The sequence below is a fragment of the Sinohyriopsis cumingii genome, chromosome 11 (assembly GCF_028554795.1).
Source record: "Sinohyriopsis cumingii isolate HCF-2022 chromosome 11, ASM2855479v2, whole genome shotgun sequence".
Lineage (NCBI taxonomy): Eukaryota > Metazoa > Mollusca > Bivalvia > Unionida > Unionidae > Sinohyriopsis > Sinohyriopsis cumingii.
The window spans coordinates 78595368-78610170 of NC_142971.1; the positions used below are offsets into that span (position 1 = coordinate 78595368).

Consider the following 14803-nt stretch of genomic DNA (forward strand, 5'->3'; position numbering starts at 1 on the left):
AAGAAGCGACGAGCTGCTTTGTGGTACTCCATGGTGACACTTTTGTTGACATGCTCCAAAGCTTTCAGAAACACGACATTAAACCTGGAGGCTATGGTGCTGACCAAATGTTGACCACTAAAATAATAGCCTGGGGGAATGAACAAGTGATAGGTGGTGTACTTTTGTGTACGGGTTTTCTTGTCATATTTGACATTGCTATCCATCCACTGTTGCATTTGCTCGTCATGAACTTCCACATCAAAAAAAATTTTGATTGGGAAGGACATTGAGGACTTGGGTCGGGTGAATCATTTCTACTAAAGCCACTTCCCAATGGGCTTCGTGATCTAAGGGGATGGCCTGAGGTAATTTGGCCGTGTAACAGCACAACGTGTTCTTGGGAAACACCTCCATGGAACTGTCACTGGGTAAAGTTAAGTAAAATTGGCTTTGGTGACTCATAATTCCAGAGTTCTGTGGCTGTCCGAGGGGTTAGTGGACGTCAGAGGCGTGTCTCCGTCTAAAATGGGGTTCTGGTTGTGGTTGAAGTGGTGACTGGCACTGGCACTGGACACAAGGTTCCCGTTGTTCCCGTTCGAGGTGAATTTCAGGGAGGGATTAGGAAGCAGGTAACCGATGCAACTGCTCAATAAAATGGTCCACAGTTGTTTGTCTCCTTGTTCCAAACTCAAATTGGCGATAGCTGCCCCGATGACACAATACACCACGAAGATTTGGCAGAAAAAGACGATTTGCGTTTTAGGCACACGTTCTCCACACCACACCCACAAGGGTTGTTTTTGTAAATCTTGCACAGAAGAACTGGGTGAAGAAGGACTGGTCGACGTAGCTGCGTCTGCTTTGTGAAAGGGCATGATGGTCACTTCTTCTTTTTATAGTCGATGACTTGCGAAGCGTCGATCCAAGAATCGAAACTGGGTGGATATCCTTTCCAACGTACTTTGACTTCTTTGACACGTCGTTTGCCCACTTTACGGGTTCTGCGTTCGAGAATGCTTTCGATGTCGTACACGTCGTCTTCTTTTTTGGTGACACGTTGTAACTCGGGCAAATAAAACGTTCCTTTGAGCACTTCTCCGTTCATGTCTTCCAATTTATAGACGGCAGGATGACGGCCATGCACTCGTCCAGTGACGCGAAACAGTTCGGTCGTCCAGTTAGGTAAGTAACCTTTGTCAAAAGTGCGTTTGGTTTTGCCAATCTCCTACGGCCAACTCTCCACTTTTCTTGGGGACAGCCCTCGTCGGGGACGTACCAAACAGACGCTCAAACACCAGCACTTCGTTGTCGGGAGTCACTTCTTGCGGAGCACGTCCGATGCTTCGATGGTAAGATTGGTTGTACGCTTGCACCAGGTGTGGTAAGATGTCGATGTACTTCAGAGTGTGGTGATGCGTAAAATATTTCCACATGCGTTCTTTCAAAGTGCGTTGAAAACGTTCCACGATGCTGGCTTTGGTTTCGGGATTCTCGGTGGTAAAAAAATGAATGTCACGTTTCTTTAATTCTTTTTGGAAAGCTTGGTTCAGAAATTCGGTACCTTTGTCCGTTTGCCATCGAAGAGGGTGACGACCGCTTTGTTTCAACACCCGTTGCAGGGCTCGCACTAACTCGCTGCTCGATTTGGAAGTCAAGGGTACGACCCAAGCAAATTTGGAAAAGACGTCGATGACACAAAACAAATATTTGTAGCCACGATTGTAGCTGGCCAAATGAGAGACATCGGCTAAATCGGCTTGCCATTGATGATCGATGCCTTCCACTCGGGTGCGACTTCTGGCAAACTTGCGTCGAATGGGTTTGTGTAAAGTGTAGGTAGCTTGTTCTTGTAACCATCGTTGCACTTGAGGTAAACGGAGACTTTTCAGTCGCGTTTTGGCAGCACGATACAATTTTTGAACTCCTGCGTAACCTGCAGGATGGGAGGGATCGTAGTAAATGCTGGCTAAGACTTTTTCCATTTTTTTGTGTCGGTTGGTGTGTTAATAAGGCACCCACTCTTGGAGGATGCTACTCTTTTTCTCTTGGGGTACTTTCTTGGATTGCAATGCTTTGCGTGTGCGACCGGCAATAGGTGTTGAAGAGGAGGAGGATGTCTGAGCGGGGGATATCAGTTCTTGTTTCACTTCTGTCTTCACTTCTGTCTTCACTTTCTTTTTCTCTTGTGATGAAGAAGGGGTGGCCATCATCTTTTTAATCCATCCAATTCTGGAGGTAGGTGGTGTTGTTAACTTGCGTACTTTTTCTGGTGGAGTTTGAAACCCTTCTTCTTCTTCTTCTTTTCCTTTTTCTGTCTTGGTCACTGGTACTGGTACTGGTGATGGTGCTGGACTTTTCATCAAGGTCTTAAAATCTTTCAGAGTGGGTAGAGCTGTTTCGTCTAAAGCTTTCTGGTGAAAGAGTTGCAGTCGTTGCAAGAGTTGACCGTACTTTTGCGATTTTTCTGTTTCGGACAAATCTTGGAGATCCATCAAGGACTGCAATGCGTGTTGTAACTGGGACATCTCGCTCAAATGGGGATTGGGAGGTAAATGCGGGGTGCGTTGTTCTTGCCACCGATGGTATTCCATCCATCGTTTGTAAGGCACTAAAGCTAGTTTTCGTCCTTCCATGGGGTTGTCAGGGGTCAATTCTGAGATCTTGGGACTTCCAAGGGCCTTTTTATCTTGCTCCCACCAGTCCTCCCAACATGGTTCCCAAGACTCCTTTCAGTATGGGGCCTAACAAGAGAGGCAAAATGCCTCCAAGTTGGACCAACATCTTCTTTTTTTGACGAATGGGAATTTTCTTTTGAACCATTTGGCGAAGAACGTGACGATGTTTGCCTAAGCATTGTTTCTGGTGTTTGGACAAAGGGATCGTGCCTTTCAAAACTTTCAAACAACATTCGCACACGGTATCGATGACCTCTTTGGAGGCTGTTTGAATGAGTTTTTTTCGTAGGGGTGGAGAAGCTTTGGACAGGACAGATAACATGTCCCCATGTTTGGCTAAACGTGGTGGCAGTCCTTTCCTTTTCTTTCCTTGGGGTTTTCTGGAGGGTGACATCTTTGAGTCTTCAGGCGCACCAAAAAAACACTGATACCCTACTCGGTCACAGGCCTTTTTTATACTGGAACGCGTCGCCACTGATTGTCTTTACGTCGTATCAGTTTGAGGACAGGCATGACACGTCGTGCAGGGGTACGCAACGGACTAAATCGAGGCAGTTCTTGCTTGGACAAATCCAGCAAACTTTCTAACATGCCCGATCTTTCATGGACTTTGATTTTGGGAGAAGGTACTTTGTGAGCAGCAGCCACTGCCACTAAATTGGAGGGTCGTGCCACTGGGGAAGTTCTTTTGGGGGTCATCAACGGAGAAGTTCTTGGTGTGATCAACGTCTCCAAGTACTCTTCAGTTCTGGGTGTCATTAACGGAGAAGTGGATGAACGTGAGGATGCCGGAGATGCAGTCACTGCCGTGGCAGATCGTGGTTTGCGAGTGTAAGGTTGCGTCCTGGCCGAAGTGCCTCTCTTGCGACTAGTTTTCTTCTGTGGGCTTTTCTTTTTCTGGTGGCTTTTTCTCTGTTTCTTTTTCTGGGGGCTTCTTTTCTTTTTCCGGGGTGGTGGTGTCTGGTCAGAGGAGGGTCCTGCCACTGGAGAAGTTCTTCTCTTTGGGGACCTGGTCTTTTTCTTCTTCTTGGGACTTCGTTGGACTTTTGTCTTGGGGATAACTTTGGGGGCATTAGGATCCCATCTTAAAAGTGAGCGAATGATGACCCTCCTAGAGTACCGCTCCCTCCAGGTTTCAAAATGATTTGTTTTTTGGTTTGAGTGTCGATGCGGGGATCGGCCAGTTGGACCAAAGCGACTTTGTTTCGATCGAAAAAGCGTTTGGTTTGATGAGGAATCTGAATGATTCATTGGAGTAATTGACGTGCCGTCACCGTGAACCATCGTAAGACTTCTTTGAGAGTAGCTTCTAAGACACGAGCTCGTGTTTGTGGATCTTTTTCTCGACTGATGCCATACAAGGCACGAATCAATTTGACGGGAAGATGCGACTGAAGGGACGTCATGTTCGCACTGAGAGTGAGACAGACGAAAAAGGGTCTGAGGTTTTTATAGATTTTTTTTATGTGGAGTGAAATGAAGTCGAGGACGGAGACGTGTACAGGACAGGCCCTCCGTCTTGGCACCAGTGGTCAAACAAGTAGGTACGAAATCGCAAATCCTCGGGAGTCGTAGGTTTCAAATCGACGAGTAAATAGGCGTGTGGAGTTTGAGTGGCATCGTCGTACGCCTGAGTCAGCCAAGGCGTTCCTAACTGTTTGGCTAAGACTTGCACTTGCGATTTATCTCGAGGGCTTTTAAACAAGACCACGTAATGCGCATTGAGACTGATGGTGCGATGGGCTTTACTTTGTTGAAACAAATTTTGGGTGATGTAAACGACACTGGCATTACGGTGATGCCCTTTGCGCGTGAACCACAGTTTAATTTCTTCTTCGTCTTCTCCTAACATGTCGTCAAAAATGACCAAATGGGTTTGACGGGAGTCAGAGACGATGCCGTCGTCTTCTTTAGGAATGCCTTCCACAAACACGATGGAATCGCCTTGACTTTCTCGCAAGAGGCTGTACGCCGATTGCCACTCTTTGTAACACCACACGATTCGTTGAGGTGGTCGATCGATCAAATGATGTTTATGTTCGATCAAACGTTTGACGAATTCGGTTTTGCCAGAACCGCTAGGTCCAGCAATGAGCATGTTAAAGGGATGGCGAAGATACAAAGCCTCCCAACTGGCACGATCTAAGTGTTCGTCGATGACTTTGACAGTAGACAGTAGAGGAAGAGGGAGCAGAGACAGCAGAGGTAGCCATAGTGTGAGGAATGTCACTTGTGACACGAAAAACAAACAAGACAAGAGTTTATATACTTTTTCAGAACACGTTTATTGAATGTTTTTTTCAAACATGAATACGAAAGACAAAAATACATAAAAGCCAAAGGCTTAAGTACAAGAATAAAAGGCACATGATAACCATGAACGTGGAATAAAAACAAGTGTCTGTACAACAACCACATGTTTTGGGTAAAGTTGTAACCAGTTCTATAGTAGGGGGTAAGGTCACACAAGTGTCCTCCCGAAAGGGTCTTTCAGGCCTGTCCACGACAGTCCTGTCCTGGGTGACGGGTTCTTCTGGCACCGTCACTAACACAGGTTGAAAAGTAACTTTTTTCCTTGAATAACTCTCGTGCATACTGGGCCACCTCTTGTGTCCAAGCCTCAAAACCCTGGTCTCGGTGATGTCCAACATTTGACTCCTAACCAATCTGGTTTCTTCTTCGTCAACGACATGGTAAGTTACTTCAATGAACAATGAACTATCGATCTTGCCTAGGGTTCCTTTTCATATACAGACCAATACCGACGTGACCGTACGGCAACGTAAAGTGATTGGGAAGTCTCACTCGCTTCTGGTACACGATTTGATAGACTTTTTCCAAGGGTCGACTGACGATGTGGTGAGTGTGTAAACGTACAATCTTGTTCGGTTGATAGGTGGTCACTTTAAAGTTTCCATCCTCTCCCGATTGCAAGGCTTCTTTCAATACCCCAAAGTTGACCACACGACTGGTACGATGATTCAGAGTCAGTCCTTTCACTTTGCACGTCGTGTGCACTTCCCCTTGTTTGTCCCGGTATTCGTAGCCGTAATTTTTGGGGCCGCCACTGACGAAACTTAGAATCTTGTCGTCGGGATGCTCGTCTGTCCAGGCTCCTAAACGGTCTCCTTCGATGTCAGGGTGATGTTGAATCGGGTGATGGATGTAAATGCAATTGTCCGTGTCAAAGTACAGGACGCGTTCCCCTAACAGTTCTAAAGCTTCGTTCAATTTTAAGCGAGCATGGGCTGTCACGTAAGCCGCAATGATGACATTTCCAAAAGGGTCGTCTTGTACAAAGTCCAGATCTTCTTCGTAATTGACCAAGATCAAATCCTCTCGAACGACGTCCACGTGTTTCATGTATTTGGTTTTGTCGTGAATCATCTTGAAGTAGCGGGAAGGTTCTGTCAAATATTCCGTCTTGGGTAAACACGGTCGTTGTGCCATTTTACCCCACAAGCAATTTAACATCACTTTGGCAAACGATCGCCTGCCTTCGTTTTTCTCGATGTGGTCTAAAGAGATGCCTTCTTGTGCATAGTATTTCTCTTTGAATTGTATTTGGTCTTCGGGAGTGTGACACCAGGAAGGATAGCCGCTGGCTTCTTGCTTCAGTTTCAAAAAGGCATCCACGTAGTCGGCGAAAATGCCTTTCTGAGTAGGGTCACCCTTGTGGTACTGTTGTGTCTTGGGAAAGTGGCAAATTTCGTACACTTCTAACAGTTGGTATCCCATGTCCAGAGCTTTGAACAATTCTACGCTGACCCAGGTTCCGTCAAGGCCCGTTCTTCCTGGCTGTGATGACAAGGCTGATCATGGTTGCACGTTTCGGCACAAGTACGGCACAAGGGAAACATCAGTTTGCCTTGACAATGGTGAGGTAAGACGGGATGGTACAGGTTCGTGGGAGGCAAAACTTTGCACTTGATCAAGCCATCGTATTGTCGAATGTTTTTCAGGTCGATGTGTTCCGTCAGCAATTGCGGGTGCCCTAAAGGAAAGCGACAATATTTGCACACGTAGGGATACAGCGAACACACGTCCAAGTATTTGATTTCTTCTCCTTTCTCTTCGTCGGCTTGGTACAGCAAACAGGTGGCATTGGTCCTTCCTCCGTACAAACTATCCCTCGGGTTCAGCGGGTCCATGAACTGGTAACTTTCCACGAGGCGTTTAAACTCGGGATCGGTTTTCATACGGTGATCGTACTCGTGTTCCCACATTTCCACCACTTGGTATCCTTCCTGTTCTAACTTTAGGCGTCGCTGACAAGTAGCCTGGTACAGGTCTTCCATGGTCCGTTGTAAAAACTGATTTTTAGTGTCACGGTCAGGGTAGCAGACGGGACATCCGTGAAATAAGCAACCGTTAAACTCGTACACGATCTTGGGGTTTTCTAAGTCCCAGCCATCGACCGAATACGTTCCGATGGTCTTTTCGCCTCCTCCGTTGCGGGCATGCTGAATCCATTTATCTTCTTTGTCGCACAAGTAATGTAACCAACGTAGGGCTTTGACCGAGTATTGACGCTTGACATAGTGGGTCGTTTGAGGACTGATGACAGCCACGGTGTTTTCAGGCATGAATCGTTGGCGGTACACTAAGGAACACGCTTTGGCAATGGTGCAAGCTTCTTTCAAAGGATCGACCCCTCCGTGTTCCATGAACAGTTCTCGAAATTTTCCACAGCAACGTCGTAAAATGTCCACGTCGGAACGACAATACTTTAACATTTCTTCCTGAAAGTCGAAGGGGTCCGAGGCGTGAGCCTGGTACCAAGCGTAGAAAGCTTCTCGTTGTTCGGTACGCATGTTGTCGGGGTCGTAATAGTGAGCCTCAGGTAAATGGGGTAGAACGGCGTGTTGATTGGCTTCCGTATTGAAAAAGTGTGGAAAGTACCCTTTAGCCATTTCTGTCATTCCAAACGTTTTAGGCATTCGACTCAAAGGCATGGCCAAGTAACTCATCGAATCTTTAAACTGCACTTGTCCCACTTGCATGAAAATGATTTTGGCTCCGTTCAAAGTCACTTTAGGACGCTTGGTGCCTTGTTCAGTATAGTACCTCAAAAGAAACTGTCCATCGTATCCGGAGAAATTGTGAGCTATCACCGTGGCATGACGATGACAATCTCCGTAACGTTCGATGTCCTCTTGGCTCCATGTCTTGTCGATGGGGTCTAAGACCCATCGGGCAAAATCGGCTAACGTGTTCGGTCCCCGAAAGATTTTTTCACGCCCTCCAGGAATCTTGCTGCAGTGAGGGCAATGACTGAAGATAGGTTCTTGAATGCACTTCTCGCACGCTCGATGAGCCACGCAGAAATTAGGAATGTGAATGCCAGTCTCTTGCATGCATTCGAAATCGAAAAAGATGAAATTGCCTTTCTTCTTGTGACCGTCCTCTTTCTCTGGTGGGGGTTGGTATTTTTGCACGTAGCATTGGTGTTCCAAGTCCACGATGTGGTGACAAATGTGACATTTTTTCTTTCCTCGACATGCGTGTGCCTTGGTACTATTGGTACGTATGTCTTGTCCACAGGTAGGGCACAATCTCAGGAGTTGACAGGCACATTTCTTCTGTGAACCTTGCGTCTTCAAATGTTGTTGGTAACAGGTAGGGCTGACAAACGTGCGCAAACAAGTTGAACAAGGCACTGGTTCTTCGCTCAGACAGGGTGGAGAGGTCAAACATCCTGGGCATTTCCATCCGCAATGTTTGTGTTGCTCTCGATTGTTATAACCATAGTCACATTTCTCACAATAATAACCGTATCGCAGGAATGCAGTGATACTGGTAATGGTATCGAAATGGTCATCGTGATGATAAAGGTGAATGTATTTTCCGTCCTTAAAGTCTTGGCCTCGAAACAACAGAGACCCACGCACTTCTTGAGGGTGCACTTTCAAGGTGTATCGTGGAGCTAGGGCATCTTGCAATTTTTGCATCTCAGGAATGCCACAGGGTGTGTCTTTGGACAGACCAGCTTGTTGCAACAGGAGTTCTGCTTCGTTTCGTTGTTTGGCTCGGTCCGATTGTCGAATAGTTTTCCAGGCTCTTTTCCATTCTGCCGTGTCGTTCTTGTTGGCATAGGTTCGTCCCACCACGATGGCTCGAGCTAAACACATCTGGTCTTGAGGATTGTGAATTTGGACAAGGCTACGCTTAATGCTAAGAAGCTCGTTCACCAATAACATCTTTTTGCGTCCAGTCCCTTGAGGAGGAGAGACGTGGGCCATTTTCAGTGCGGCTTTACCATCGGTGATGTCAAACTGATCATTAGATTGTTGTACGTGTTGAATCTTGTCCATGACTTTGGAAGGGGTTAGTTCTGCGGGTCTGCTAAACTCGATCCAAACAGGGGATTTCAAACCGTCGTGATCTATGGATAGTGTCAAGCGATCGTCTTCTTTGGGTTGACATTGTCGCTTGAGTGCAGTGAGCAAAGAATCCCACATCTCGGTGATAAACCCTTCTGCTTTCTCCAAGGGTACGTCGGCCTTGAAATCTTTAAACTTCACCGTGTAGGTGTAAGCCGTGGTTCTAAATTTTCTAGAGGAGCGCTTTTCCGTCTCTCGAATGTGATAGTACTTTTCAGGGTTGACTAAGGGTGGTGAACTTGGTTTAGAGGGTTCAAGTTCTGGTTCACTCATGTCCTCTTCAAAATCACTGGCATGAATTTGTGCCAAGATTTCAGCCCTGGTACGAGGCGATAGATCACGTTTCTGCCTCTTACTTTCTTCTTCTTTCTTCTCGAATGAATAGGATCGTTTCATCTTGAGTGCAAAACGTCAAATGACTCAAGTTTAAACACCATAGACTAATTTATAGTCATGGCAGACCAGCGTATATAAAAGAGTGTGTGTCTTGTCCTTTCACTATTCATTTCACTCTCAAGCCGAGCACAACGATGGAAGAGACTAACCAAATCGAACGTTTCGTCAGAGCTTTGCGAGGGGTCATTAGAAAATTCTCTTCAGACCAGCCGACGGACTACTCTCCTTCCTTTCGAGATAAAAGTCAGGATACTTGCAATATCTGTCAGAAGAAAGGGCATTGGTCTTCAGAGTGTCCAGACCGTCAAAAAAGAAAAAAAAACAGGGGCTAAAAAAGACAAAAGTCAAGATACCTGTTATTATTGTAAAGAAAAAGGACATTGGTCTCCAGATTGCCCAAAAAAGAAACAAGAGGAGTCAGAAGAAAAGAAGGATTCTTCAGAAGAAGAGAGGGATTCTTCGGAAGAAGAGAGGGATTCTTCAGAGGAAGAAGAGGAAGAAAGAAGACAATTCTATTTACAAGAAGCAAAGAAACAGGAGAAGAAAAGAAGAAGGGAAGAAAATGAGGAAAAAACGGTGAAGAAATTCAAAAAACAGAGAGACTAAACAAGGAGAAAGAAGAAGTCAATGAACTTTTAATTAAAGTGTTCTGTGGTGAATTGTGAATTGGATTGTAACTATGGAGAAAAGAATACATGAATGATATAAGGTAAGTGTCTTTGAGTTTTGATTTTAAAATAAGCTACACTCACGCACTCATACACAGACACGTACTATAAGGGTAAAATGGTTTGTTTTTTTTTTGTTGATTTTTGAGTTATTGGCAAATTGAAAGGCTATCTCTTTTCGAGAGAAGTGGGTGGCCCTGAAAAGGGCCTTTTTTCTTTATGGTGTAGGGGTGAGTTTAACCAATCAGCTTTAACTGCCTTAAGCCTTTGCCACGGCCGAGGCCTACTTCTGATGATTGGGTTGAAATCACTAAGGGTGGTACGATAGGCTTAGTCACAGGGTTGGCGTGTTTAGCTCGGGAAGGTCGTATTCTCTTCGGTCGTGATAAAGAAGTCTGATACATTTGTTTCAGACTTCTTAACTCCGCTAAAATGTCCAACAGTACCGTAGCCGTTTGATTTTCACCCTCTTGTTTCTTTGCTGCTACTTCTTCTTGTTGTTGTTTTTTTCTTACCTCTTCTTGTTGCTGTTGCTGTTGCTGTAGGAGAAAAGCTTGTTCCGCTTCCTTTTGTCGTTGCATAAATTTCTCCAATTCTTCTTTCTGTCTCTGTCTAAAATTCTCCATTTGCGGTAATGAAGAAGGTAACGAAGGTTCCGGAACAAATTCTTGCGAGGTAAGAAAATCCACAAAATCCCAATGTACCTCTTCTGAAAGTAAGTCCGGGTTCCCTTGGGCAGTCTCCCCTGCTGGTGCACCCCAATGGATCGTTTTCTGAGTTTCCGTCATGTTGAATCACTGTCGCATAGATTGACTGCACACAAGCGCTAACGAATCTATATAGACCACGTGACGTCCCAGACTGCTCTCTTCGGATTGGATGCGAGCTGACTGAATTTTGTAACGCGTGTTCGGATTGGTGAATGAATTCAATCGTTTCAATCCTTCCTGTACCTATAAATAAGCGCAGTTCACTGCATTGATTCACCTATTCTCGTCGCTTCAAGATGTGGACCACAGCTGAGTCATCCACCCTTGTGTCTTCCATGATGTTTAGGACGGACATGCTCATGTATGTCAGGTCCAAGTGGACTGTTGTTGATAGGACAGATACTAGTCAATGGATGAGGAGAGTTTACATAGAAAGACAAGGATGTCTCAAGAGGGTACTTGTGTATGGACCGGCAGTTAGAAGGAGTTTAAGAAGAAGAAGAAGAAGATGTGACAGATGCCATCTATGTTAATATTAATATTAACATCAACCCAAAGGCCCTTTTCAGGGCCAGCCATATTTCTCGAAAAGAGATAGCCTTTCCATTGCCTACCCCTTTTTTTAAATTTAAATTTAAATTTAAATTTAAATTTAAATTTTAAAAAAAAAAAATTCCATATTCAATTCCCCTTGTCCCTAGACAAACCCAAACTCTATTCCCCCATGTTAAATTCCCCCTTGTACGTAGAGTGACCCACGATTTTTTCACCATGTTCAATTCCCTTTGAGGTTAGAGTGACCCAAGACTTTTTCCCATGTTAAATTCCCCTTGAGGCTAGAGTGTCCCACGATTTTTCTCCATGTTAAATTTCCATTGAGGCTAGAGTGTCCCAGGGGTCTCTGTAATGATAATTCCCACTGAGGCTCTAGTATCCCCATTCACTACTACCGACCCACGAGAAGTTACTGGCAAGCTTTCTCACATACCCACACAGGCCTAACCCGTGACTCGAACCCACGCAGACAGAGGTGAGATGGCAGAGATCCGTAACGGTGAGCGCTTTAGACCACTCTGCCACTCGATCACTCGGGGCCCCCAACTGAACCAGTACAAGTAAATTTATGAACTCATCCATTAAGAGAGTTCTTAATGCTATCTGGGTGTAGGTGCTACATTACTTTCCAAATGTTTCTGATCAATTTGTTTTCAATGCGAATCATATTAACTTTGGTTGCCAATCATCACTAATTGTAATTGGAACTCTTTTGTATTTCAAATAGTCCTTTTAATTCAAAGGTATATTTGAACACCTTGACTTCAATTATAATTTTACCACACTTTGACAGGAAAACACGTCAGCACGATACTGATTAGTTGGTGTCAGTTAAAGATATATCTCCCGAAATGTTAATACAAAGATTTGCAAATACTCACTAGTAAGTTACATTCAGGATGACATAATAAAAAAAATGCACTGTTTCAAATAAAACTGCGGCCATATTACATACATTTCGATAAATTAGATTATATCTTCGATAGCCAAGGTTCCGATATTTCAACCCTATCTACACCTTGGCGGATCGAACATATTTTACGTGCTTCAGGTCTGTGAATTTGATTGGATGCGGCAGCAAGCTACCGCAATCAATTAAAATTAAGTTGTTAAAATTTGAACACTATTCGTACATGGTCGAGACATGGGAAGCACACAGCTTCAATGGACTCATAAATAGGCCATTTTTCATGGCCCGTTCGTATTTTATACAAATTTCTTTCACTCAAATAAACATGCAATGGCTAAGTTCTGGTATGTAGACATTCTTTCGATGTTAAACTTACACAATATTCTTATGAAATCAATTGCCTCCAACATTTTTGGCCAATATACAATGCACCGCTGTTACCCGCTGTTAGTTAGTTGGCATTACATACTAAATGGTGGTGGTGGGGGGGGGGTACCTCACGAAATCATATAGATGTCGCTAGGACAAAGCACTAAAATATATGTTCGATCTGCCAAGGTGTAGACATGGTTAACATATCGGAACCATGGATAACAAAGATGATTGGATCCCGTCTAGATCAACGGAGCTCCCCTATTTAAAGCTCGTAGTTATCAAATCCATGTGTTTTTCTTTCTTTGTCAGCTCCGGATGCTAATGCAACAAATACCGTTTTACGGGAATACACATGCATATTCCCAAACCTGCCTGTCTACTAGGCCGATAAATCAGCTCCTCACCCGTGATGATATTGATTTTCAGTTATGGGGCTGTTATCACCTATTCATTAAAAGCTGCAAATCTTTGCAGCTAAGTTTGCCTGCACACATCAGTGTACATTTTATACACTTATATGTATTTCTTGCGGCTGTGGAGTTACTGTTGGCTGAAGGGATCTTTTGTTGACATGTACACAGTTTTCCAGAGCAAATCCTTTATTTGGTGACTTGTAAATCCAAGCGGAAGAGCATAACCATCTGTCCTGCGAACATTTTTAATTTCGCGTTAGGTACGGCGTAACCACTTATCGGTATGCGTCTAAAGTGTGCGCAGGTTTGTTCATGGCAGATTTGCATGTCACAAAACTGCACGTTTTAATGAACAGGTGAAATCATATCTACATATCGTCCATCATTATCAACACAGATTTGCGAGGGTGGAGTGATTTTTTGTCGGACTACATGTTTACTAGATAAATTGAATTCATGAAAACAGAAGTGTAAAGTAAAGTGAAGTAAAGTAAAGTAAAGTGCAGCAAAGTAAAGTAAAGTAAAGTAAAGTAAAGTAAAGTAAAGTAAAGTAATGCAATGCAGAGGAGAGGAGAGGAGAGGAGAGCAGAGCAGAGTAGAGTAATCTTCAATTAAAGTTGACGCAAACTATGTATATTATATACATGCATAATACTAATAAATAGCTAATGGTAAGGAGATTATTCAATAAAAAGTAAAAATTTCGAATTAAAACCCTACTCAGTACCCGAAATGAGAGAACCAAAAAAGACACATGCGCAATAAGTAAGGCAGTAGCACCAAACAATCGGACTGAAAAATTGCGTAAAAACGTATTTTCCCTGCTGCCTTTTTCATAATAATATAAAGTTAGTTATTCTTTATTGTACTTTTGATTTTGGATTTTAAATAATTTTTCTTTGTGTCATTTGTTTTAGGGAAACACATGTCAAAGAAAGAAGCACACAATATTAAACCTTTACACTGATTTGTTGATGACTTGTCACTCCACATGATTTGCGTTTGTCTTCCGTATATACTGCGCCAAAACGTGTCACTGGAGTTTCTTTTCCGGATCGTTCTTTGAACTTTGAATTCGCGTGATGTTTTAGTCAGTCATTGACCTTTTTGAACTTTCCCATATAAAACCCAGGAGTAAACGTTCTACAAAAATTGGGACGTGAAGGTGATTCGTGAAATGTCACTCAGAAGTTCCTGCGCATTTGTAAACTTTACTTTGAAAGGAAGTTATTGTATCAGAGGATCAGTGATAAATGACAGTAAATGCAAAGCAAATATAGTAAGTTGGATTATGCCCCAACCCATTGCCTTCACAGGGGCTCATATCGTTCGTTGTTTATTCTTAAATAGGTCGCGCGAAGAAGGAGAGAACTGTCCTTCATTGTAGTTATTATTTGTATGACAGGTCAGTTGTAAGCAACGATACGAGCCCCTGTGATTACCTTTCATCCACAGGGTCTCGTGTGTATGTGTTTGTGTGTGTTAATTGGATTTTTAACGTAGCTTTAAAAAAAAGAAAGAAAAAAAAAAGAATCAATCATATCGCTACGATGTCTGCAGTATTGCATTTTATAGTGATGTCTAGCACTGGAGCATCATGTCACATACATGTAGCACCATGTTCCACCAAACCACATTATTCTGATACCACAGGTGCTCGACGCGAAATAGACCATCAAGTTATTCTCCACCTGTTTTTTTTCTTTGACTGGCGGCGGTCTAGACGCGAACATGAT

The 14803-nt window shown here is 43.8% G+C and overlaps 1 protein-coding gene across 3 annotated transcripts in view; it reads left to right on the forward strand.

Annotated features, from left to right (window-relative positions):
• Positions 1-14183: 14183 nt before the first annotated feature.
• Positions 14184-14803, forward strand: part of LOC149788803 (enoyl-CoA hydratase domain-containing protein 3, mitochondrial-like) — a 433692-nt gene continuing 433072 nt past the window's right edge. For all 3 annotated transcript variants that reach the window (XR_016424251.1, XM_089974936.1, XM_089974935.1), the window contains exon 1: positions 14184-14346. Coding sequence is in view for 2 of the 3 variants with exons in the window: in XM_089974936.1 (XP_089831062.1) it covers positions 14245-14346 (102 nt within the window). In the remaining variant the exon portion in view is untranslated. The remainder of the gene's footprint in view (positions 14347-14803) is intronic.